The sequence below is a fragment of the Pipistrellus kuhlii genome, unplaced genomic scaffold, assembly GCF_014108245.1.
Source record: "Pipistrellus kuhlii isolate mPipKuh1 unplaced genomic scaffold, mPipKuh1.p scaffold_m20_p_37, whole genome shotgun sequence".
Taxonomy (NCBI): Eukaryota; Metazoa; Chordata; class Mammalia; order Chiroptera; family Vespertilionidae; genus Pipistrellus; species Pipistrellus kuhlii.
Genome location: NW_023425537.1, coordinates 4,238,798 through 4,264,970, shown reverse-complemented (window position 1 = coordinate 4,264,970; position 26,173 = coordinate 4,238,798). Strand labels below are relative to the sequence as shown.

Below are 26,173 nucleotides of genomic sequence, written 5' to 3'. Positions count from 1 at the left end.
AGGTACATGCCCTTGACCGGAATCGAACCCGGTACCCTTCAGTCCCCAAGCCGACGCTCTATCCATTGAGCCAAACCGGTCCCAGATTATCGATTTTAGAAGAACAGAAATAGAACAAATTTTAGACTTAATTAATTTCAAATGACTATAATTGAAGGGGAATGAAGACATAAAAACAAGAAGCATGACTTATAGGGGTGTCGAACTCAATCAGAGAAGGGGCCAAAATCTAAAATCCAGCCTAAATCTCGGGCCGAATGGTTTACTGAACAGTCATAAACTGTCATTGTGATGGAAACGCAGCGGAGTGCAGTGATGACAGCGCGGTGCGGGCCACATTGCAAGGCCTGGCGGGACGGATTTGGCCCGCGGGCCTTGTGTTTGACACATTTTAAGTCTTAAAATGAGAGTAATCCCTCCAACCATGAAATACTTCCTTTCTTTCTTCCTTGGATTAAGATAAAGGTTAAGAGATATCAAGGCTACTTTCTGAGGGCGCCAGATTAAATACAGCCCATGTTACTATTCCAATTCTTCCTACCTTACCTCTTTTCAAAATTAAGTATTCCATTTCCCCCTAGATTAAATGTCTAATGAAGAAATTATAGACTATGGAGCACAGGTTTCAAACAACAAATTTAACATCTAATGCTATTTTCCCTTGAAAGGTCAGTTACTCTGAATTTATAGACAGATATATTTCAATTTTACCATGGCTATCACATGCCATAAATGAGCATGTAGAGAGAAAAAGAAGAATGTGCATTTCATGTTATTGCTACTTTAAAAAAAAAAAAAGTTTGTGCTAATATAAGTGAATCCCACATGTTCCTAGTAAATTTTTCACTTTATAAATGTAAAGTGCCTAGATTTTTAAAAATAAAATAACTGGGGTAGAAAACAGAATCATTAATTTAAATTGGGTAATATATCTAAATGTAAGTTTAAAAAAATCAAATTTCTACAAAACAGAATATTTTCATGGCCTTGGAATAGGCAAAGATTTCAACAGGACATAAAATGCATTTAATCCCAAAACAGAAAATTTGATAAATTAGCCTTTATTAAAATTAAGAATTCTAGTCATTAAATTAAGATTAAGAAAATAAATAAGCAAGGTATAGACTGGGAGAAAATATTTATAATACACTTTTGACAAAGTATACATTTCCAAAATATTTTTGAAATGCCTACAAAACTAATTAAAAATATAAAGAACCAAACTTTTAAAAAATGCACTTCAGACACTTCAGGGAAGTGGATATCCAAATGACCAATAAACATATGAAAAGGTAATCAACATCAATATTCATCAGGAAAATGCAAATTAAAGCCACAATGAAATACCATTACACACCCACTAAAATGGCTAAAATTAAAAAGGGCTGACTGACAATAGCAAATGTTGGCAAGATATGGAACTTGAACTCTCAGACATTGTTAGTGGGAGTGCTAACTGGCCCAACCACTTTGAAAACTGCTTGACAATATGTATTAAAGCTAAATATACACCTACCCTATGACCCAGAAATGCTAATCCTAAATCTATACCTAAGAGAAATGAGTGTATATGTCCACTAAAAGACATGCATAAGCATTTTCATAAGACAAACACTAGAAATAATCAACCATCCATCAAGAGTAGAATGAATAAACAAATTGTAGTATATTCATACTATTCAACAACAAATGAGAATGAATAAATGTTACAATATGAATGGATCTCAAGAGTATATTTAGAAAGAAAAAAAAAAGCCAGACATTTAAAAAGGACATATTGTATGATTCCATTTGTATGTAATTCAAGAACAGGAAAACTGATATATGATTTATATAAGTCCAAATAATGGTTAACTTTGGGTGAGGAGGGTATATTAATTATAAATGGACACAAGGGAACCTCCTGGGGTGATGCACATGTCCCATATCTTGATCTGGAAGGTGTTTATATAGGTAAAAATAAATCAAGCTACATACATTAAGACATGTGTACTTATTTTAAAAATTTCTGTTGGCCTGGCCAGTGTGGCTCAGGGGTTGAATATTGACCTATGAACCAGGAGGTCACAGTTAGATTCCCAGTCAGGGCACATGCCTGGGTTGTGGGCTTGATCCCCAGTGTGGGGTATGCATCAATAAAAATATATTTTTTACTTTTTATATATAAATAGATAGCTTTACTAGAGGCCCGGTGCATGGAAATTCATGCACTGGATGGGGGGCAGGTCTCTCAGCCCGGCCTGCCCCCTCTCACAGTTGGGGAGCCCTCAGGAGCAGGAGGTGACCTGGCGATCAGGGAAGGCGACACCCCATCACACCTCTGCTGCAGTGACCTCAGCTGGCCCTAATTATCTGAGCCTCAGGCCAGCCCTGGGCAGTTGAGGGGCTGAGGGGACTGGGAGACTCCAGAAGCAGGTGTGCAGAGCGGCCAGACCTGCCTGGGGGTGGGCCCAGCCATGCAGAGCGCTTGCTGCCTCCAGCAGGGCTGAAGGGCTGGGCACCGCCATCTTGTAGCTGCGGGTGCTACCACCATTGAGGATGTGGCAGTTAATTATCATATTCCCTTCTTATTGGCTGTGGGTGCTGCCAATGATTCATCCCTCTCTCTTCCTCTCTGAAATCAATCCTATCTAATAAAGAGGAAGAGAGAGGGATGAGTCATTGATTAGTTGCCTCCTGCAGGCTCCACACTGGGAGATCGAGCCTGCAACTCTGGCATGTGCCCTGACAGGACATCAAATTTTGACATCCTGGTTCATAGGTCAATGTTCAACCACTGAGCCACACAGGCTGAGCAATCAAAATATGTATATTTTAAAAATCTGTTGAACACTCAAACATTATCACATATCTAAAATCCAAACCTTACAACTGCAATTAGAGCAGTATGTTCCAACTTTTTAAAAAATATATATATTTTATTATTTTTTACAGAGAGGAAGGGAGAGGGATAGAGAGTTAGAAACATCAATGAGAAAGAAACATCGATCAGCTGCCTCCTGCACACCTCCTACTAGGGCTGTGCTTGCAACCAAGGTACATGCCCTTGACCGGAATCGAACCTGGGACCTTTTAGTCCGCAGACCGATGCTCTTTCCATTGAGCCAAACAGACCAGGGCAGTATGTTCCAACTTTTGCAAAAAATTTGAATTCCACAGGTTTTAATGATTCTTCTAATCGTCTTTATAGATTATATCTACACTAACCATCCACTGAAAAGACACCATATATCTTAAAATTTTTCATGGTTAGGAAATTTATTTACATATCATATGACAATTAAATATGAAGCTGGTGTCAGTGATAGCTAATTTCCCAAATTTCCCTGAGAATTAAGATTTCAAGATGTTCTGTCATGTGATTGTTTTGGCCTTTGATTTTTTTTTTTTTAACTTAGGATATAGGTTGTTTGCCATTCATCTTTAGAAAACAAACAACATTTTAAAATATATATATTTTATTGATTTTTTTACAGAGAGGAGGAGAGAGGAACAGAGAGCTAGAAACGTTGATGAGAGAGAAACATCGACCAGCTGCCTCTTGCACACCCCTACCGGGGATGTGCCCGCAACCAATGTACATGCCCTTGACCGGAATCAAACCCGGGACCTTTCAGTCTGCAGACCAAAGCTCTACCACTGAGCCAAACCGGTTTCGGCCAAATAGCCTTTTTTTTATTCACATTTGTCTCCAGCATCAGCCCCACTTATTTATGTGCTTCTCATCTTTTAGCTAAAATTCTGGGGGGAAAAATGGTCTGATCAATGTTTCCGCTTCCTCTATTCCCATTCCTGCTCTAAACCACTTCAATTTGGTTTCCATCCCCACTACTCCACAAAAAAACAGCTTTGTTAAAGTCAATAGCAGGTTTTATGTCACCAAAATTAACCCACACTTTTTGTCCTCACCTTACTTGATTTTTCAGCAATATTCAACATAGCTGACCACCCACTCCTTCTTGGAACACTCCTATCATGAATTCCGTTACACCACAATCTGCTGATTTTCCTCCTGTCTTGCCCTATTGCTCTTTCTCTTTTGCTATCTCCAGCCTCCTCCACCTGACTACCTAAATAAGATGTTCCTCAGCCCTCAATTCTGCGTCTTCTTCTCACTACATGCTCTCTTTAGGTGATACAATTTATTACCATGGCATTAAAAATCACTTATGTGCTAAGGATAACCAAACTTCTATCTAGCTCGACCTCTTATTTAGAGGAGAGGTTCACCAGCCTTGCCCCTACTTTAGCACTCTTTTTATTTCCTTCATAATACATGGCATAGTTTTAATTATTTCTTTTGCTATTTACTTGTTTTGGAGGCCTGTTTTCTTACTTGACTATAAATCCCATGAGGGCAAAAGCATTGTCTGTTTTCTTTACCACCATATTACCAATATTTTTGCATACATAGCACATAACAAGCATTCAATAAATAAATATTTTTGAATAAAAAATGAAGACTTCTATATTCAATATAGTAAAGAGGTAATATGCAAATTAACTCTCATGCCCTCACAAGATGGCTGCCTACAATCAGGCTGGCAGGGGGGTTATTGAGGGATGACCAAATGACTAAACAGCAAACTGCATGGGGCAACCAGGCTGGCAGGGGAGGCAGTTAGGGGTGACCAGGCCAGCAGTGGGGTGCAATAAAAGGCGATCAGGTTGGTGTGTGTGGGGGCAGTTAGGGGCGACCAGACAGGGACAGCAGTTGGGGTGACCAGGCAGGCAAGAAGGTAAGCATTTAGGAGCCAGCGGTCCAGAATGTGAGAGGGATGTCCAACTGTCGGTTTAGGAACTGGTTTCGGCTACAAGTTGTTTTTAAAATAAAGCCCTAACTGTAATATAAAAGTGAAACTGATGATAAGATAACTTGTATTTCAATATATAAATGTACCAGAATAATTATTCTAGAAGACATAAGTAGTCAGATATATTTGTAGAATCACCATGAATGCAAGAGCTAAAAATACAGAAGAATGCAGTTGTATCAATAAGGGCCAAATTCTTGGCTCTAAACTAAAGAATCATCTCTTAATTTATATAGTAGTTGCATTTGTAGACAATTTGGATCATAATAAAACCATGCAAAAATACTTCATCTTTATATATAAAATGCAGTTCAGTTCTAGCAGTCATTAGACGTATCGATACATAAAATGTTACCAAGTATCAGAAAAGAGAAAGATTCCAACTTAGAATGAAGGACATAATGGATGAGTGAGAATTTCAATTGGCACAATGGTAATCATATTAACAGTGTTGAAAAGTCAGAAGTTAGTTTTGGTTAGAGAGACCATGAGTTCATTTTTGGATTATTGAGTTTGAACTGCAATAGAAAAATGGGGAGTTAGGCAAAGCAGGAAAAACTAAGCAGCCCAGAAGAACATGAGGGGACAAAGGATACCTACCATTGGCAAGGAATATTGAAGCTACATTGTGAGTTATCTGAAATGCCCAGCTAAGAAATACTTAAAATGGCCCAGTTGACCTGACTTAGTGGTTGAGCATCAACCTATGAACCAGGAGGTCATGGTTTGATTCCGTCAGGGCACATGATCCCTGGGGTGTGCAGGAGGCAGCCAATCAGTGATTCTCTCATTGTTGATGTTTCTATCTCTCCCCCCATCTCCCATCCTCCCTGAAATCAATAAAAATATATATTTTCAAAAAGAAATACTTGCCCTAACCCGTTTGGCTGAGTGGATAGAGCGTTGGCCTGCGAACTGAGGGGTCCTGGGTTTGAGTCATCAAAGGCATGTACCTTGGTTGCAGGTACATCCCCAGTAGGGGGTGTGTAGGAGGCAGCTGATCAATGTTTCTTTCTCATCTGATGTTTCTAACTCTCTATCTCTCCCCCTTCCTCTCTGTAAAAAATCAATTATATATATAAATATAATTTTTTTAAAGAAATACTTAAAATGGTTTTTGAATAGGGGAGTAACTTGAGATTTTAGGAAGATCATTTTGGTAGCAATCCTCAAATTGAATCGAAAGATGCAAGTTTAGATACAGGATTACCAATAGAAAAAAACATACAGCCATCTGAATCAGTAATTTTCAAAATGTGTTCAATGGAACTCCAGGGTTTCAGAGGGCTAGCACAAGTGTCGATCTGTGGCTGGAGTAAGAAAGGACCAATAGCTAGGTAGGCCTAGCAACAGGCTCTTGCTCTCTTTCCCCACCTCAAGTGGAATATCACACTTGCGTCTGTTCCACATAAGACTTTTTAAAATATATTTTTATTATTGATTTTAAAGAAGAAGGGAGACGGAGACATAGAAACATCCATGATGAGAGAGAATCACTGATCGGCTGCCTCCTGCATGTCCCACACTGGGAGCCGAGCCCACAACCCATGTATGTGCCCTGACCAGGAATTGAACTGTGACCTCTGGTCCATAGGTTATTGCTCAACCACTAAGCCACACCTGCTGGGCTATTTTTCAAATTCTGAATGGTACAGCTTAAGCCTTTGTACAGGGAATAGTAAAGTTACTGATACTCTTACTTAAATAATTTTACATGAACAAATATTCACAGGAAAAAATACTGTGGAAATTTCAGTGCTTCACTGAAATAAAGAATGTAGCAGCCTTAGTCGTTTGGCTCAGTGGACAGAGCGTCGGCCTGTGGACTGAAGGGTCCTGGGTTTGATTCCAGTCAGGGGCACATGCCCAGACTGCAGTAGAGGGAAAGCAGGAGGAAGCTGATCAATGATTCTCTGTCATCATTGATGTTTCAATCTCTCCCTCTCCCTTCCTCTCTGAAATCAATAAAAAAAGAATGGAGCAAATCCAAAAGTTAGAAGAAACTATATTATTTTTCCCAGAGGAGAGAAGAGCCAATATTGGATTAAAAAGATGGTAGTATTCATCCTATTGGATTTAGCCAATATTTCAAACTCTTCTACCAAACCTCTCAATATTACTATTTACCTTACTCTCTTTACTATAAAAGCCAAACCAATGGTCAAATGGCCAAACATATAGGAACTCACTCATTAATTCACTCAATAAATATGACTGCACTCCTACAATGTGCTGGGGACTGGGCCGTGATAAAAAAAATCCCAACATTTTGAAATGTGAGTCTAGAAGAGGTTACAGGGGTATTAATGTCCAAAATATGTAAGTAATCTAGTTAAATAATCTTTAGATAATTAAGAGTTAAGAATAGAAAATATAGTTTTTTATTATGATGCTATTGAAATGTTTACTATTTCTCCTATTAAAAATGAAACCTGATGTTTTCATTTCTAAAAACACTCAATAATTATAGTTTGTTTTCTTAATATTTCTTTATTGCTGAAGTATTATATATGTCCCCTGTTCTTCCACTCAATAAGTGTAATTTGTGATATGTGTATGTGTTGCCAATTTCATTGCTATAAATGTTAGGAAGTGAGCTGATTTTGAATTACTGATAATGAGTAAAGAATATTGTTCTAGCCCTAGCTGGTTTGACTCAGTGGATAGAGCGTCTCCCTGCAGACTGAAGGATCCCAGGTTCCATTCCAAATAAGGCCACATGCCTGGGTTTCAGACTTGATCCCCGTTAGGGGGAATGCAGGAGGCAGCTGATCAATGATTCTCTCATCAATGATGTTTCTATCTCTCTTTCCCTCTCCCTACCTCTCTGAAATAAAAAATATATATTAAAAATAATATTGTTCTATAAATGCTTTTATTCTGTTTCATATCCATTAGTAAACACAACTTTTTTATCTCTCTTAGGTGGGACACATCCTATATAATCAGAGGCTAATATGCAAATTGACCAAACAGCAGAATGACCCATTACTCTGACTCGCACTGACCACAGGAAGGCAGACGCTCGATGCAGGAGCTGCCCCTGGTGGTCAGTGCGCTCCCACAGGGGGAGCGATGCTCAGCCAGAAGCCGGGCTCACAGGCTGGCAAGTGCAGTGGCGGTAGCGGGAGCCTTCCCACCTCCACAGCAGCACTAAGGATCTCCGACCGGGGGAGTGGGCCTGAGCCATCAGCTGGACACCCCTGAGGGCTCCCAGACCGTGAGAGGGCACAGGCCAGGCTGAGTGACCCTCCCCCCATGCACCAGGTCTCTAGTATCCAATATATGGTATCAACTACATATTATTTTGATTTACTGTACACCATGACTTTAGACTCTAAAAACTGAATGCAAAAAACAGGTTTCAATTAAGACTGAAAATTTTATCATTCATAATCACTGGGGATTACAGTATTTTGAGATATTACATTATAGTAATAGTTATACATAGATCACATTTACATATAATAGAAATATACTATAATTACGTTTATATTATTTCATCTTTTTGTGGTGATTTAAAAGGCCTTAGGGTCATCCTTATGATTTTTAATAATTATAAATATATCACTTAATGGAGAATTTTATTTTTAAAAAGCCAAGTAGCAGAGTGTACTATATGTCTTATGATGTTTAGGTTCTCTTTTTACAATAATTAATGAATCCTTAGCATAATAAAAGGTTTATTGAGCACTTACTACATGCAGGTTTCTGTGATGATCAGTTCTCATACATGACCTAAGAACTAAATCTTGAGTTAGGAGCCAATTAACAGTGGATGGCCAATAAAATGCCTACCAATGATATTTTAGTCCCAAATAAGTGTAAGTATATACTACTATACATTTATATACTAATGACAAATTTATAATAAGATGTTTTTAAAATATTAATATCTCTGGAAATTTTTATGCTAATTTTAATCATCTATATCTTGCTGATTGAGAAAACAAATTTCTGCTTATATCTGATCTGTATTTCAATGAATTAATATGTAATCCTAAAATCTGCTGATATAAAGTTAATATATAAGATCTGGCTTTAAGTTATAGGCTAGCCAAAACACACACAAAAACCAAAATTTTTGTTTTCTAAGTTTCCTTTTTCTATTATACCATTTAATTAAGTACTTTATGAATTTTCTGAGTTCTATCAAAGAATTGCTAATACCAATCCCCTACTCACAAAAATTAATTTAAAAAAAGGCATCATAATAAACATAATAAAAATTACTCCTCAGCACTAGTTTCTCAACTGAATGCAACAAACTCTGAGGGTCTTTTATGAACCAGGAACTATTTCCAGCACTGAATGTAGAAAAATAAGAAGCTTAAAGACTAGTGGGGAAATAAACACTTAAATCAACAAATATTCTCAGTACAATTGGCAGAAGTACGCACAGAAAGGAAAGGCCTCTAGCCTAGCTAAGGGAGGTGAAGAACTGGGTAGAATAAGTACCAGAAGGTTCAGGGAAGGTCATCAGAAGGAGATTATGCCTGAGTCTTGAAAGATGAGCAGACAGGCACAGCCAGGTAATGTATGCGGTGAAAATTTTAGCAGACATAGAAGAAGTGTGAAAGAGTTTATTTCATTGGATTATAGGTAATTTTCTAAAATTATGTCCTACTAGGACCCCATGGCCTTTCTGTGGCTTTTGTTCCTTTGACTTTTACCATTTCACCCTTCATCAGCTCATAATGGTGGGCTAGTATACTCCACCATCCGAAGGGTATATCTCTGTAAATCTCAACCATCCAGAGCATGGAAAGGGACCTTGAAATGAAAAATGGCTTCCACAAAAGCAATGTGGTAAGAAGTAGAAGGTGACATCAAGAAGGAGACAAAAACTGCACAATACCCAGGGAATAATTAGTGTAGGGGCATTCAGTTCTGCACAGATCAAAACTCCTGTGAGAATATACTATAGAACAAGATGTTAGCTGATGGTCAAAATAGTGACCCAAGGTCACCAAAACAAAGTTATCTCTTGTGTACCTTTTATAAAGCAGAGGGCTGTAAAACAAATACACTTAGAAAAATCTCTATCCATTATTGTTTAAATAGAAAGATTTTATATTTAACGAAAAACATGCCAATACTTGTGAAATTCATATTTATGAACCACCTCATTTCCCAAACATACCAGATAGATGGAACTAATTATTACAGTACAAATAACAAAATTTAGTAACATAAATAGTCTTTGGATAAAAAAATATTTAGGATCATCAGAACAAATAACCAGCGCATAATGCTATATAAACCGGAGTACAAGCCAGTATTTGTGCTCACCTTTCACTATGCTATATAAGTAAAATGTGTACTATGAAAAACAAACAAACAAAAAGAAAATATTTAGGATCACAGATCCTGAGAAAAAATTTATAGCTTCTGATTTAATATGTACATTGACTAATTTTATATGACAAGATTTATACTTCAAAGGCATATTTTATCTGATATTTGCACACATAAAGTCTCAATAAATGTCTATTGAATAAAAATATGAATGAATTTAAAAAGATTTTGTATGCTAAAGAAATAATTAACCATATAGCTTCACAGTAAACTCTAGCATATCAATTTGGCCAACAAATTGGGCAAAAAATAAAGACATTCCATAAAGTACTCCACTTTCTGACATTGTCAAAAAATGAGCATACAATATAGATCAAATCTCTATGCTAGATTGAGACCAAAATATCAAAATAATATAAATGTACCTTAAATATCACACACAAGCCCTATTAGTCAATCTTGGGTAGCTCTCAATGAACAAGATATTTAACTACATTACTCTGTCCTCAAGGACTTAACGTTAGAATAGCTTAAAGTCACATCTTTAACCATTTTTAATTTTTTTATTAAGTGTTGAAGTTTTTGCATTAAGCTTACTATATACTATCCATCTCCATGGACCTATGAATTTAATCATCTAAACTCACTACTGATCACTGATCTATATTCTACATTTTATCTCTTCCCATATATAGTACATTCTGAATTCTATTTAAGTTTTCATTCCTTGCCCAGAGAGTCTTCATCCAGGCTTACCTAAAAATTTTTGTTAGAGCATTAATATTCTAATTTATGCTATTTAGTTAATAATTTCTTTACTTCAAATTAAATGAATTTGGTAGTAGTAACATTTACAGAGAATCACCCTAATTTCCACGAATTTACACTATTCTGAAAAAATAGTGTTGGCATCCTGATTTATAATTTCATAAAAACAAATTCAGCAATTCATTTATAATAAAAGAATGAGAGTTCTTAAAAGTATTTTTTCATTATGTACAGTAATCTAATTTTTTTCCTGTCTTTGGCCAGAACTTTTACATGTTAAAAATTACACTTCATAAATCATTTTTAAAATATTCAAAGTGCTAATTTTTAAATTATTTTAAAAACCCTAATAATTAAACATTTTTTAAGCATAAAAAATTTTTCATCAGAGAAAATAATTGAAGATTACTCAATAATGGCCATTTTAAAGTTTCTATGAACACACTAAATACATACTGTTCATTGACTTATTTACTTAGAGGGGAAAAAGATGTGTATATGGGCCAAAAAACTGTTAGAATTCCCTTGTACAAACTGAGGATTTAGGACCACACCACGGCACTCAATTATATTGTGAAATAAAAGCTTCATCATATTTATTTTCATATCCCAAATTAATCTAACTTTAATAACTTCATATGCTCTAGACCTCACGCTGCCAAAGATGAGGTTCATTGGCAATAAGAGATCCTTTGATTTTTTTATGAAGAAAAATCCATGCTATTCATGATATTTATAAAATTAACATTTCAATTAGGTTTCATTCTCTCATTTATTAATTAAATGAACACATTTCTCATAAATTCTGATTTTCTAAATAGGAACACCTCCCCCAACTTGAGATACATCTGCCATTTTCAAGATTTTAGTAAACACTTGTTGAAAAGACTATTGAAAAGTTTATAATAGGGTGAAATTTTAGTTATCCCAAAGAAGTATATATGGAAATTTTTTGGAGAAGCGAGGATAATTTTATGGCTTTCAAAGTTAATTCAAATGAAACTCCAACGTGAGCCTGATTTTTGCTATGGGTAAAGAAAGGACCATTGGGAGATCCAGTTCCAAGGGACCAGCAGATGCCAACCACTTTAAAATTTACCTTTCCTATATGACAGCACTTATTCTTAAAAGAAAAAAGTCACCTTTCTTTCTAAACATGCCACCCAGATTAGCCTAAATCCAATGGGCACTGAGGCCCCAGATGAAAAAAGAAAAATCCCCCAAAGGATTATTTATTCCAAGCCATGTTTGCTGCCATTTCAGGGTCGCCCGTAAGCGCTCTTCCTCTGTAGACTTAAGCGTTGACCCCTCATGTTTGACACCCCCTAAAAAATAACATTTCGGACAAGTTACCCCTTTCCAAAGTTGGCAAGGAGAAGGGAAGCAAATGAGATGTAGGAGAACCGACGCGCTTTTCCCTCTGAAATGCCTCATGTTTACTTTTGACCAAAGAAACAAATAGAAGCAAAACCGAGATTCAGAAGGAACTCTCTCTGCTGCGTGCCCTGGCCGAGCTTTCCAAAGACCCTTTACCAAAGAAGCAGGCTGGAGGCTCACCTTCCATCTCGCCGCCTGGCTGGGCTGGAGCAGCCGCTTGGCTATCCGGCCACTCCACGTGCTCCTGCCTTCGCCAGGACGCAGCTCGCAGCTGGCGGGAGATTCCCGGCTCGGGGAGTCCCCGAGATCCGCTGGCGAGTCGGCGCAGATCGAAAGGGACAGGAGCCCGCGACCTGCCGTGCGCGGGGTTACAGCGGCGCTGGCTGGCGGCCGCTTTGAAAGACGCTCACCGAGGAGAGGAGCGCAGGAGGTCCCGCGCCTCCATCCCCTTTTTGAATGTCAAACTGGAGAACCCCTATAGGATGGAAATGGCGCATCAGCAACTTGTCTCAAAAAGTCTATTTTAGAAGAATATGGATAGGAGAGTATTATCACATTGGGTCAGGGGCGGGGGAGTCTGCATGGCTCTCTTGCAAGTTTAAAGTTAAAAGAGGTTTGTCTTAAGTTGAGCAAGATCTGGAACTTTTGGTCTAGATTCCGAGATCATAGCCATGAATGAGATGAGAACTTCATTCGAAGTATTCTGTTTTTCTTCCTCAGTTTTTCATTTCACACGATAGAAGTTCTTGGTCCAAATTTGCAGAAATTTCTAGGACAGTTCAAAAGGACTTGGACATTTTTATCAACCCAACTTTTTCATTTTGGGAAGCAATTCTCTCACTTGGATTTTCCTTTCTGGAAACTGCTTAGTTTATCTGCCACCACTCACAAAATGCTACACACTCTATGACTGTGAATTTTTTACCCTGCCTTCTTTCAAATAGGACCCCAGACAGCTTACAAAAATACATATATAATGTATCAGAAAAGTACGTTTTTAAAAAGTGGAGGTAAGGGTCAGGGGATAAGATAGTAAAATTAACTCAAAGATGTCAGTGCACAAAGATGTACTATAAGCATCTTTTCCCAACATCCTTCCCACTTTATAGAGTAAAGCACACATTTGTCTGTAGGGAGAGGAAAGGGAAAATGACCACATAACAGTTTTTCAGAAGTAGATCTTTCCTTCACACTAAGTCTAAGGGACATGTTTAGACTTATAAAGATACCTAGTGTACTGAATTGGACAATATGTGAATGATCCTCAAAAAGATCACTACCACCTTTGGTATAAATTTATATTATTAGTGTATATAATATAAATATATCTGAGACTTAAGGTTGGGAGTCTGTGCATCAGCAGATCATATTGGAAGAAACCCACTCTTACAAGTATGCTTGCAATTTTATGAATTTTAGTTTATTTTAAATACGCATTGGTACAGAAGGTCAACATATATACATATCTATGTGTGAGTGTGTGTGTGTGTGTGTGTGTGTGTGTGTGTGTGTGATTTTTTTAAAATTAGTGAGTGCGCTGAAACTGGTTTGGCTCAGTGGTAGAGCGTCGGTCTGTGGACTGAAAGGTCCCAGGTTCGATTACGGTCAAGGACATGTACGTTGGTTGCGGGCAAATCCCTGGTAGGGGGTGTGCAGGAGGCAGCTGGTCAATGTTCCTCTCTCATCGACGTTTCTAGCTCTGTATCTCTCTCCCTTCTTCTCTGTAAAAAATCAATAAAATATATATATTTTTTAATTAGTGAGTGCCTTAGATGGGCTTTGTTTTAAGGCTAGGCATCTCTACACTTGTATGGATTGGAGTTCTAGAGGATAATATCAATTTCAGAGAAATACTCTGAACACAAAGTCTAATTTTAGTATTGAAAGGGGAAATTTGTTGTTTGTTAGTTTCTATAAGCAAAAAATAGCACATCAAAGTAACAGAAGAGGAACTGTAAAACTTCACATGGATGGTGTAAGGATGAATATTAAGAAGTTATTAAAAAAAAACTTTTATCTTCATGGCAATGTTCTTTATAGTTAACATTGGAATGTGTTACTACCCTCTAAATAATTCAAAATTGTGTATTTCCAACTCCAGAGAGTGATACCTAAGAGGATGGTAAAAAGTAAATGGGTAAAATAATTTGTGGCTACTCTACACACCTTAAGTGTGGGCTTCACATAGTGGCTTCCTTCCAAAAAAGTATAGTAACTTTATAGTAGAGAATTTTATAGTAGAGAAACCTGGTAAACACTACTTCAGCCAGGTGATCAAGTAACACTAATAGTGTAAGGCATGTTGATAGAATTTTCACTTGCTATGATGTGAGGAGAAGGGCATTTTACCTCTATAGCCTTCCACACCAAAACCCCACAATCCCAGACTATGAGTGAGGAAAACAACAGGCAAATTCCAGGAAAGACATTGTTCAAAGAACCCCACCAGCTAAGATCAAAGGTCAGATCGATGCCATCAAAACTGTTACTGTCAAAGCCATCAAATTTTATAAAATGTCTGAGAAGCTGTTTCAGCCAAGAGGAACCTAAGGGCACATGATAACTAAATGTAATATGGGAAACAGGATGGGATCCTAGAGCAGAAAAAGAACATTAGCTAAAAAATAAGGAAATCTGGCCCTAGCTGGTTTGGCTCAGTTGTTAGATCTGAACAGTTGTTAGAGTTGAAGGGTCCCGGGTTCGATTCTGGTGAAGGGCACATGCCCAGGTTTCAAGGCTCCATCCCCAGTAGGGGGCAGGCAGGAGGCAGCCAGACAATGATTCTCTCTCTCATCATTGATGTTCCTATCTCTCTCTCCCTCTCCCTTCCTCTCTGAAACCAACAAAAATATACCATTCATTTGGTTAAATTTCTTCTGATAGCATTCACATTTATCATACAGGATCTACAAGGATCAATTACTTATAACTGGGAAGCTAATAAAACACTGGATTTATAACATACTTTGACTAAAACAGGAATAAACTTTGGTAAACTTCTAGGGAATCAAAGATAATTTGTCCTCATTTTCGTCGCCTTAAGAAGGAACAGTTGGGGCTAAACTGAATCTAGACATGGTAACCGGCAGGGGTGGATCTGACTCAGTTAATCACATTTCATGGCTTATGCTATGTAAGTAAAATTAACGGTGACTAAAAATGAAATCACTGACAAAGGTTGCTCCTGGACCATCTGAGACGGTCCAAGTACTGACTCGGCTGGAAGGAAATAAAACTGAAAAAAGAAAGATTAAAAAAAAAAAATACACACACACCCCATCTCTTGATCTCACCCAAAATAATCATTCTGCACCCTGTCTGAACCTTGGGCTCCTACCCACCAGCCTACTCAAAACCACGACCGAGGGTGTCCCGCTGCTAAGAAACAGACAACACGCAGAGGCTTTCGGGCCTCCGAGTGAGTAGCCAGGAAGGAAGCAGGAAAGACGCCGGTCTGACCTTGCCTTCTCCGTCCCCCCCGGGAATAGCAGATTGGGGGGCTCTTGCCTTTCAACAGAGCCCATTCCTAAGCGCAAGGTGACCGCACAGATTTGCATGGCTACACAGACTTGCAGCCAATGCAAGGTCTCTCCTGTCACCTGGTGAAGCTGAAAACGAAGCTCAAACGTTCCTCTGAAGTGGGAAGGCATGGAAACACCTCCTTCGTCTCGTGGGTAGGAAAATGCAGTTGGGTACAAAGTGGGTATGAGAGTTTGAAAAAGGTGGCGACACAGTTTCAGACGCTGTTCACGAGAAAAAGGACACCGGAAATGCTCTCTGATCCCTGTGAGGGTGGAAGTTCTCACAAGCTTCTCCCATCTCTGGGGCCTACTATAATCCCACGCCCAGCCGCCCTACCCCGCCGCCATCTTTAGGACCTGCAGTGTTCTTCTTGGGGACTCTTCAGCCCCTAGCCTACGGAAGTGGCCGAAACGCCACGCCTTGGGCTCTTTCCTTCCGGGAAGGCCAGGCTGCTCAGAGAAGCAGGATGCCAGCACGCGCGGGAAAATGGCGTCAGACCGGAGGTGCGAAGCTTCCACACTGACGCAGGCCACGTGCGTGCGTGCGCATGCGCTCTAGGGGGCGGGGCAGGGCGCTGGCCTCCAGTGCGCATGCCCAGAGCCCTCTCGCCCCGCCCCTGGGCGTGACCCCGGCGGTTTGCCCCGCCCAGCGGAGGGGGGGTGAGGAGGCATTGGGCGGGGCCGAGAGAGGAAGGAGCAGGCCCCCCTCGACGCCTCCCCAGGACGCTAGCCCCTGAGAGGCGATGCGAGCGTGGGTCTTGGTGTCCACGGTGCTCTGGTACCTCACCAGAGGTGGGATGCTCCCGCCGGGCCTCCAGGACCCTCCCCTCTTGTCTATCTCCTTCGCTTCGCCCCACTCTGAGCCCCCGGCTCCTCTTCCGCCTAAAATGTCAGTGGTTTCTTTCCCCCACAGTTGGATGGCAGCGTTTTTCCGAATTCACTGAGAAAGGCTTCGTTTATGGCAACCTGGTGCACACAGGTAATAAAGACCTCGTCACCTGCACAGTCTATCCGGAGAGCCGGGGTGCCATGGACCTGCTCAAGTTCTTCTTCCCGTGGAGGGAAAGGCAGTCACTGCTCGTGGACCGTCTGCTGGGTGCTGGGTGGCACTTCCTGGAGGTGGCTTCGCGTCATCCTTACAGCTACCCTACTGCGCCTTAGCTATGTCACCTGGCCGGAAGCCCCGCATCTCCTGAGGATAAGGACCTAGGACTCGATCCGGATCTCTTTCTCTGATGCCATCTCACGTACAGGTGTCTCTGCTCCTTTGCCACGTACCAGGCCGACTCAGAGGAGGAATGTCCAGGACCGGAAGTTTCTCTCTTTGGAACACTCTGATCTCTCCCCCTTCTTATCTAGAACTCCTCCAGCATCTTTTACGGTTCAACTCAAATGCCCTTTATCCCTGTGATGAAACTCCCACATTCCCCAAGGAAAACTAGTCAAATCGCTAACTTTAGATAACTTTGGTCTGGCTCATAGCATTTCTCATGTTTGGAATCTCTCGGTTTTTGGGGCTCTGCCCCTCTCTGACACCACCAAATTGTAGGACAGAGTCTTCTTTATATGTTCAGAACCCGGCATTCGATAGGCTTTAAAATTAATAACTTGGACCACATTGGTTCCAAGCAGATTATTGCTGCTCTCACCAAATCTGAAACAATAGGTTAATTGCAGAAACTCGACCTAGCATGCCCCATATAGGCTTAACTATTGTTCCCAACTAGAGGACATTTATAGTTAAATATCAAGTTTCCTTTAGGGGTGACAATGATCATCTAAAATAGTTTTGCAACCAAACCCAAGTCCTTTTCTGATCTTTAAACTGATTCCACTAACTTTTCAAATAATTATGATTGCAGTGAATTCTGAATTTGTACATTGTATTGTGTACATTTTTTATAAACAAAACTATAATATTACAGAAAAAGAAAAGTATTTACTAATAGTCTAGAGTTTTAAAAACTATGAGAAAGAGCCCTAGCCGGCTTGCCTTAGATAAAAGGTTTGCGCGGACTGAAAGGTCACTTGTTCGATTCCGATAAAGGGCACCTACCTCGTTTGGAAGCTCCTCCTCTGCCTGGGCCCTGGTTAGAGATGTGCAGGAGGCAGCCAATCTATGTGTTTCTTCACATCAATATGATACTTCTCTCTCTCTCTCTCTCTCTCTCTCTCTCTCTCTCTCTCTCTCTCTCTCCCAGTTTATCTAAAAATCAATGGGGAAATACCCTCGGGTGAGGATTAAAAACAAAACAAAAACTATGGAAAACAAAAAGGGCTTTAGCATTCTAAATGTTATCATGAATGATACACTGATTTTAAAAATAGTGAAATCTGAAAAGAACTAATCAGAGTATCTTTGGGACAAAATGGTAGGTATTGCATTTATTAAGTAAATTTTGCTATATAATGTAGTAATATATTATTTTATCTTATCACAGTGAAGATATATGTAGAATTACACCAAAATAGCCCATTCCTTGTCTGTATGGATATACAACTTGCTAAAAAAGAAACAGTGGACCCCACCTACTCATGGGTTGGGCCTGATGAAAAGCCATTAACAGGTAAATTATTTTATTTTAATATCTTCTTTTCTAATGATGTGAACATCTATACTAATAAAAGGGTAACATGCTTAATTAGACTAGACAATTTCAGGATGTCCTCCCAGGCAAATCCACAGTGGCAGGGGCCAAGGCAGAGTGGTTAGGGGTGATCAGGCTGGCAGGGAGGGCAGTTAGGAAGTGATCAGGCCAGCAAGGAAGGGCAATTAGAGGATGATCAGGCCAGCAGGAGATGGCAGTTAGGAGGTGATCAGGTTGGCAGGGGAGCAGTTAGGGGCATCAAGCCAGCAGGCAAAGGTGGTCAAGGGCAATCAGGCAGGCAGGCAGGTGAGCGTTAGGGAGCCAGTGGTCCTGGATTGCGAGAGGGATGTCTGACTGGCGTCCACAGGGATCAGGCCTAAATCAGCAGTGGGACATCCCCTGAGGTGTCCTCGATTGGAGAGCGTGCAGGCCGGGCTGAGGGACAGCCCCCTATGCATGAATTTCATGCACACGGCCTCTAGTTTTGTTTAGAAAAGCACTGTCACTTATTGGAATAAACAAATGAAAAATTTAATTTTTTTAAATATGTTTTTGTTGGTTTCAAAGAGGAAGGGAGAGTGAGAGAGTGAAACATGATGAAAGAGAATCATTGATTGGCTGCCTCTTGCACACCTCACAATAGAGACTGAGCCCTCAACCTGGGCATGTGCCCTGACCAGGAATCAAACCTTGATCTCCTGGTTGATAGGTCAACACTCCACCACTGAGCCATGACAGCTGGGCTGAATTTTAATTGCAGTTCCACTTGCTCCATACTTAAAATCGTATACCTTGGTCTGTGCCTTATTTTCTCCTTATGTAAAAACTGAAGCAGTAATTTTTGCACCCCACTTCCCAGAGTTGTATTAGTTAAAAATTTTTATAAAAATTAAAATTTATCCTTATAGCACCTGTAAAAGGAAATGAGGTGTCTGATATGTAATTTTCATGATATTAGAAGAGTGCCAGTGGATTATAAATATTAATTTCTGTCTTATGTGAAGAAATTGAATAGCATTATAGGGCAGTGTAATTTTATTTACTGAATTATAAGTATAAACCAATTGAAATTAGATGCATCAAGAAATGAATTAAAGAAAACCAAAACCTATTTCAAAGCTGTACTTATCTCATCTGGTTCTCCAAAGAGCAATATGACAGAATTAAGATTTTGTCGAATTCTTAAAGTTAAAATAGTCCATTAAATTTTACATTTTTGTATTTTTTTTGTAACCCTAAGCTTACTAAATAACGTTTGAATTGTTATATATTAAATAACCAAGTAATTTACTATTTCTGTTTAGGAAATTATCGAATAAATATAACTAAAACAGGAAAGCTGATGGTGAAAAATTTCCTGGAGTCTTTATCTGGACTTTATTCATGTACTCTTTCTTATAAGATTATCAAAGTACAAACCCAAAAAGAAAAGATGGTAAAAAATAGATATGACTTTATGATGTTTGGTAAGAATATAGGCACATTTTAACTTAATATGCTTAGCTTGATCAGAATTAAGTGTATAGTTTCTTTAGTGAAAATGAGTCTGTCATATCCAGGATATCCCCCAAAAATGTACATGTACTTTAACAGCTGATAGCTCAATTTTGAAAATGAAATATATTTTAATAAACATCGCCTTTATAATTATTCTAAGTGTGTGTATACATTATCTAATCATGATTTACAGAGCATTCTGAGTGTATTTGACCAGGCAAACTCTTTTTTAAAAAAATGTATTTTATTGATTTTTCATAGAGAGGAAGAGAGAGGGATAGAGAGCCAGAAACATCGATGAGAGAGAATCATCAATCAGCTGCCTCTTGCATACCCCCTACTGGGGATGTGCCCGCAACCAAGGTACATGCCCTTGACCGGAATCAAACCCGGGACCTTTCAGTCCACAGGCCGATGCTCTATCCACTGAGCCAAACCGGTTTTGGCTGACCAGGCAAACTCTTAAATTAATGTCAAGAAGACATTGTATACTAAATGATTCTCTTTCAGCTTCCCACTTCCCATTGTTTAGGTATGCAATCTACTTTGTCATAATTTTGACAGGTATCTTAAAAACTGATGTTTAATCCTATAAAAGCAAATTAATGATCCCTTTCATTGGCTATTCCGACAACAATGACACTCTGCCAGTGAAGACCCTCCCCCAATCTTATTTTTTCCTTAACACATATACATAGCCAGTCCACCAAAGCCATTTCTTTACGTGTACTGAGTAGATAATATATCAGATGAAAATAATATTCTTTTCATTCAAGTTATTAGTTTTGTATAGTTTTATGAGAGCAAACTGATAAAACATTTTATTGGCTAAGTTAAGTATCTATGCTGATTTGCAAGATTGATGAATTTACTATTATGTGTTACTTGAAAATTGTTATGGATAATTAATGTTAGACACAATTGTTTTTATTCTCATCTTCCTTTAAGCCTATCGGGAACCTGATTATTCATATCAGATGGCTGTACATTTTACCACAAAATCTTGTATAGGAAGATATAATGAAATGCTTTTTACATTGCTGAAGAAAATCTTGAATAATTTAATTTCTGATTTGTCTTGCCATATCAAACAACCATCATATAAATGCCATTTTGTCAAACTTCCAAAACATGGCATCATACCTGAATTATTTATAGCCTTTCAAGGTAAAAAAATTTTAAACTTTAATTTTATGAGTTTAATCTTGAACCATGACAGATTATAAAACTAATTACCATGTTAATGTGAGCTATCTTACAAATAGTAGGCCTTAAATGTTTATTAAGCACTAAAATATATTGTTAGTCTTAGCCTGGTTAAAAAATTAACACATTACACTTACAAGGGTATTTCTTGGATCACATGATCTCACACATCTAGAGGAAATAATGAACAAGATAAACTGATGAACAAAAACAGACCCAGAGAAAGAGAAGCAGCGATAAAGGGGTAAGGGGCAGAGATCAACCAAAGGACTTGTGTACATGCATATGGGCCTAGCCAGTGGCCATGGACAAAAGGGGGGTTGGGGCATATTTGGGGAGAAGTTTGGGATGGGAATGGGGGGATGAGGACAATTATGTGATACCATAATCAATAAAATTTTAAAAAATAATAATAAAAAGTTTAAAAATTAACACATTACAGTATTTACCTTCAATTGTGATATATGGTTGCTTATTTTTATAAATACAGCTAATATTTACCATAGCTTTTTACAGAATTTTAAATTGGATTCTGGAGAACTTAATAAAATGGGAGGAACCAAAAAAAAATTATTTTTATTTTATTTCTATTTATTTTAAAGCCTTGTAGTTACTTCCATTAGCCCCCAGATGGAGTAAAATCATAATGTATAAATTATTTAGTTTTTGCAACTTTATTACTGGGATCATATAGATTCAACACATGCACCCATTCATACTACTGAGTTCAGTATTTAGAGCTTTATTGGAATGTTTGGAACTTTTTAGGATCCTTTTGTGAAGATATCATTTTTCCTTTCCAGTTCATGCTTTTGTACCACAGTGGGGAAGTTCATGCAATGAAGTTAATGACTGTGAAAATATCACTAATCATAATATCCTCCAGGTGAGAATTTCATTGTAAGGGAAAAGCATTTGAATAGTCAATAAAGCTATTTAAAATTTTTCTAATTAATTAATTAATTTTTCTAATTATTTCTTCGTGCTGTGAATATTTATCAATAATAAAGACATTCTACAGAAGTAGACTTAACTTATTCTTTTATTTTAAAAACAAATATAAAGTATTATTGACTTAAGTCAGAAGTCTTCATTTTTTTTTTTTTTTTTACTGACTTTTGATTTTGTTATTTATACTGAGATTGTGAGTCTTGGCTATTTCAAGATGCTTTGTTTTGGAATAGTACATATGGAATATTATATAGCTCCCTAGGTTAATATGTTTTTCTGAGACAGAAAATGGGTTCTTGGTTTTTGTTTCCCAAATGTTAACTAAGTAGCAGCTTGAAGAACAACCTCACAATCAGGTCGTCCTAGGTTAAACCAATGGTTCTTTCAAAATTGTATCTATGATCTATATATATAAAAGCCTAAGTGACTGTTAGGACCAAATGACCAGCCAACTGGATGACTGGCCGGTAGCTGTGACACACACTGACCACCAGGGAGCAGATGCTCAATGCAGGAGCTGCCCCCTGGTGGTCAGTGTGCTCCCACAGCCAACCTCCCGCAGCTGGCCAGCGTCTCACGGTTTCTTCCCCTGGCTGGCTGGCCAGATCAGCTTAGATCTGGCCAGGCTAAGGAACCTCACCCATGCACGAATTCGTGCACCGGTTCATGTCTCCTCAGCCATCCTCAGAGGCTAAGGACATAGTCTAAAAAAATCTCTTCACTCTCCTGATCTAGTTCCTGAGTCCATAACGTTTATTTTATGCATGGGTTATGGGAAGCACTGAGTTTATATTAGTCCTCATTAAACTCTACGCTTAAAAAAATAAAATTTATTCATTAGTTTGTAGTGCTGATTAAAGAAAATGTTTAATTTCCATTTTACTTGGTTCTTTGGAATTGGAAATAATATCTAAAAATAGAATAGACATGCTGCAATTAATTCAAAACAAAGGTTAACTTTTCTTAACCAGTGTACATATGAATTAATAGTTGATAAGGTCAAGGCTAATTTTAGTATTAACATAACTTTTCAGGAATTCATCTTTTGTGTAAAACATGGATGGCATGAGTATGCTGATAGCACGTTTCATTGCCTCTGATGCAGGAGGAGAAATTGCTTCACAATTTAATCATTGTACTTCTCACTGCTATTTTAAAATATAGGCAAAAGATCGAATAGCAGAATTTTTCCGGAGCCAAGCATTTATTTTCTACCGTGAATATAATAAAACTCTACCAGCTATGCATTTTATCGACCACAGTTTTCAAATGGCACGTATGGATAGCTGCCGTTCAGGCTTTGGGAAAAATGAAGGTCTACACAGTAATTGTGCTTCCTGTTGCGGTAATTATAAAATATAAATATCTACAGATGATGTATTATAGAGTTGTATACCTGAAACCTATATAATTTTATTAACCAATTTCAATAAATGCAATAAAAATTAAAAATATATATATTTAGGGTACTTAGAATAAATTAATAATCACTTAGGATAATTGAATTGAACCTTTGTAGCAATCAATTCTTCTTAATATACTCTTTTATATAACAAAACATTTTTATAGTGTTCTGACTTAAGCTACTATACTGTGAAGGAAAACAGAATGGTCCTATCTAGAAAACAGAATTGAAAATAGGAACTAGAGAATCTTATCTAATAAAAGAGTAATATGCAAATTGACCATACCTCCACTACACCCACAAACCACACCCACCAGCCATGCCCACCAGCCAATCAGAGAGAGTATGCAAATAAACCCAAGCAAGATGGCTGCAGCCACAGAGAGCAGGAGGGAGGTTTGGGTTTCTCTGGCAATGGAAGAAGTCAAGTTTTCTGCCTGCCCTTGCTGGCGGCAGCCATAGAACAAGCAGAAGGCTTGGTTTCACTCCAGGCTATGAAGTTTCAATTGTAGGAGGTAAATAAATTCCAGATACCAGGGTGTCCACTTGGGTTGCCAGAGGGCATGGCTGGCCTGCAAACCACCACAGGCCCCTCGCCCAGGCTGCCACACACCCCAAGGGAACCCCCACCCTGATCCGGGACACCCTTCAGGCCAAACCAGCTGGCCCCCACCCTTGCATCAGGGCTTTATCCTGTCTAATACAAGAGTAATATGCTGATTGACCATCACTCCAACACACAATATGGCTGCCCCCATGTGGACACAAGATGGCCACCAAAAGATGGCCAGCAGGGAAGGGCATTTGGGAGGGACCAGGCCTGCAAAGGAACTCATAAATGGGGCACTGCATAAGATAGTATAAATGCTGATACTAATGGGAAAGATGGGATTCTAACTTTCTTCTGCCTTAATATCATTAAATTACAATGTTTGAAATTCATAACTATTCTCTATAACTTACTTGACAGAACATTACTCAATATACCATAGATATAGAAATGATATGTTATTAAAGGCAGGTTTAAACTCTTGATATAAAATATCTCTAATTGAAAGTATAATAATCTACTCCATGTGTTTTCCTCTGCAGTGGCTTGTAGTCCTGGGACTTTTAGTCCTGATGCTGATGTTACTTGTCACACCTGCATTTCCATCATTGCTTACGGAGCTAAATTTTGCCCATAAACTTCAAACAAAAATTGCAATATGAAGACTAGAGGTGAAAGCATTGCTACTTGCTTGTTGAAGTGGGGGACATAAGATTTGTTCACATCCCAGAGCATCATAGTTCCATTAAGAAAGATCAATGAAACCAAAACATTGGAAAACATACATTTTAGAAACTAAAAAAAAAAAAAAAAAAAAAAAAAGATAGTTGACATGGCATTTCTAAGAAGGCATTTAATCTAATATCGCCATTGTACAAAGGAATGTGTATTTAGTGGATGATTTTAATGAAATGTTTTGTTGTTTACAAACTGAATCTGTTGCTTTGTGCCTAAGACTATATTAAGGTCAAAAAGAGTAGCAAAATATAATGTAATAAAAACTTTGTACTTTCCATATATTAATTTGCTTGAAATCACTTATACAATATAAAGGCATATATATATATATATATATATATATATATATATATATATATAATTTTTGTATTTAGAAACAAAAAGTTTTCTTTTTGTCACTTTGCTTGTAATTAACAGACCTTATTTTTTAGTATAGTTTTATATTATAGAATAACTGAGCAGATATTAAAGAGTTCATATACTCGCTCTAGCCCACACTCTCACGCCTCCTGTTTTCCCTATTACTAACATATTGCATTAGTATGATACATTTGTCACAATTAGGAACCAAACCTAATATATTATTAGCTGTAACAGTACATGGTTTAATTAAGGTTCATTCTTTGTGTAATACAGTTCTATGTGTTTTGACAAATTCGTAATGATATGCATCCACCATTACAGTTTCATACAAAATAGTTTCACTGCCCTGACAGGTTTGGCTCAGTGGATAGAGCGGCGGCCTGCGGACTGAAGTGTCCCAGGTTCGATTCCAGTCAAGGGCATGTACCTTGGTTTTCAGGCACATCTCCAGTAGGGGGTGTGCAGGAGGCAGCTGATCGATGTTTCTCTCTCATTGATGTTTCTAACTCTCTATCCCTCTCCCTTCCTCTCTGTAAAAATTCAATAAAATATATTTTTAAAAATAGTTTCACCACCCTAAAAATCCCCTGTGCTTCATCTGTTCATCTCTCCCCCTCACCCTAGAATTCTTGACAACCACTGATCTTTTTACAGTCTCTATAATTTTGCCTTTTTGAAAAATCTATACTTGGAATCATACAGCATGTAAAATTTTCAGACTAGCTTCTTTTACTTACCAATATATATTTAAGTCTCCTCCATGTTTTTCTGTGACTTGATAATTTTTTTATTGCTGAATAATATTTTATTGTATGGATATATGAAGGACATCTTAGTTGCTCCCCGTTTTGGGTAATTATGAATAAAGCAGCTGTAAACATTTGCGTGAAGGTTCTTCATGTTTTTGTTGTCAATCCTCACCTGAGGATATTTTTTCCATTGATTTTTTTCTTTAGAGAGAGACGAAGGAAAGTAGGTGGGAGGGAGGGGGAGAGGGGGAAGGAAAGGAGAGAAACATCGATGTAAGAGAAGTACATCAATTGGTTGCCTCTCGTATGTGCCACGCACCCACACCGGGGTTGGGAATAACCTACAAC

General features: G+C 38.3%; 2 protein-coding genes across 3 annotated transcripts in view; one reads left to right on the top strand and one right to left on the bottom strand.

Moving 5' to 3' along the window:
- Positions 1-12,737, bottom strand: part of IKZF3 (IKAROS family zinc finger 3) — a 68,350-nt gene extending 55,613 nt beyond the window's left edge. The window contains exon 1 of one of the 2 annotated variants that reach the window (XM_036407662.2): positions 12,438-12,737. In XM_036407662.2, the coding sequence (XP_036263555.1) occupies positions 12,438-12,444 (7 nt within the window). In that variant the 5' untranslated portion in view covers positions 12,445-12,737. The remainder of the gene's footprint in view (positions 1-12,437) is intronic. The other variant, XM_036407661.2, reaches the window with a different exon arrangement.
- Positions 12,738-16,521: 3,784 nt separating this feature from the next.
- ZPBP2 (zona pellucida binding protein 2) lies at positions 16,522-24,687 on the top strand. The gene is given in 8 exon segments (XM_045570746.1): positions 16,522-16,570; positions 16,692-16,874; positions 18,220-18,345; positions 19,671-19,832; positions 20,812-21,030; positions 21,873-21,955; positions 23,185-23,365; positions 24,518-24,687. Coding segments are annotated over 8 exon segments (1,173 nt in total).
- The last annotated feature ends 1,486 nt before the right edge of the window (positions 24,688-26,173 follow it).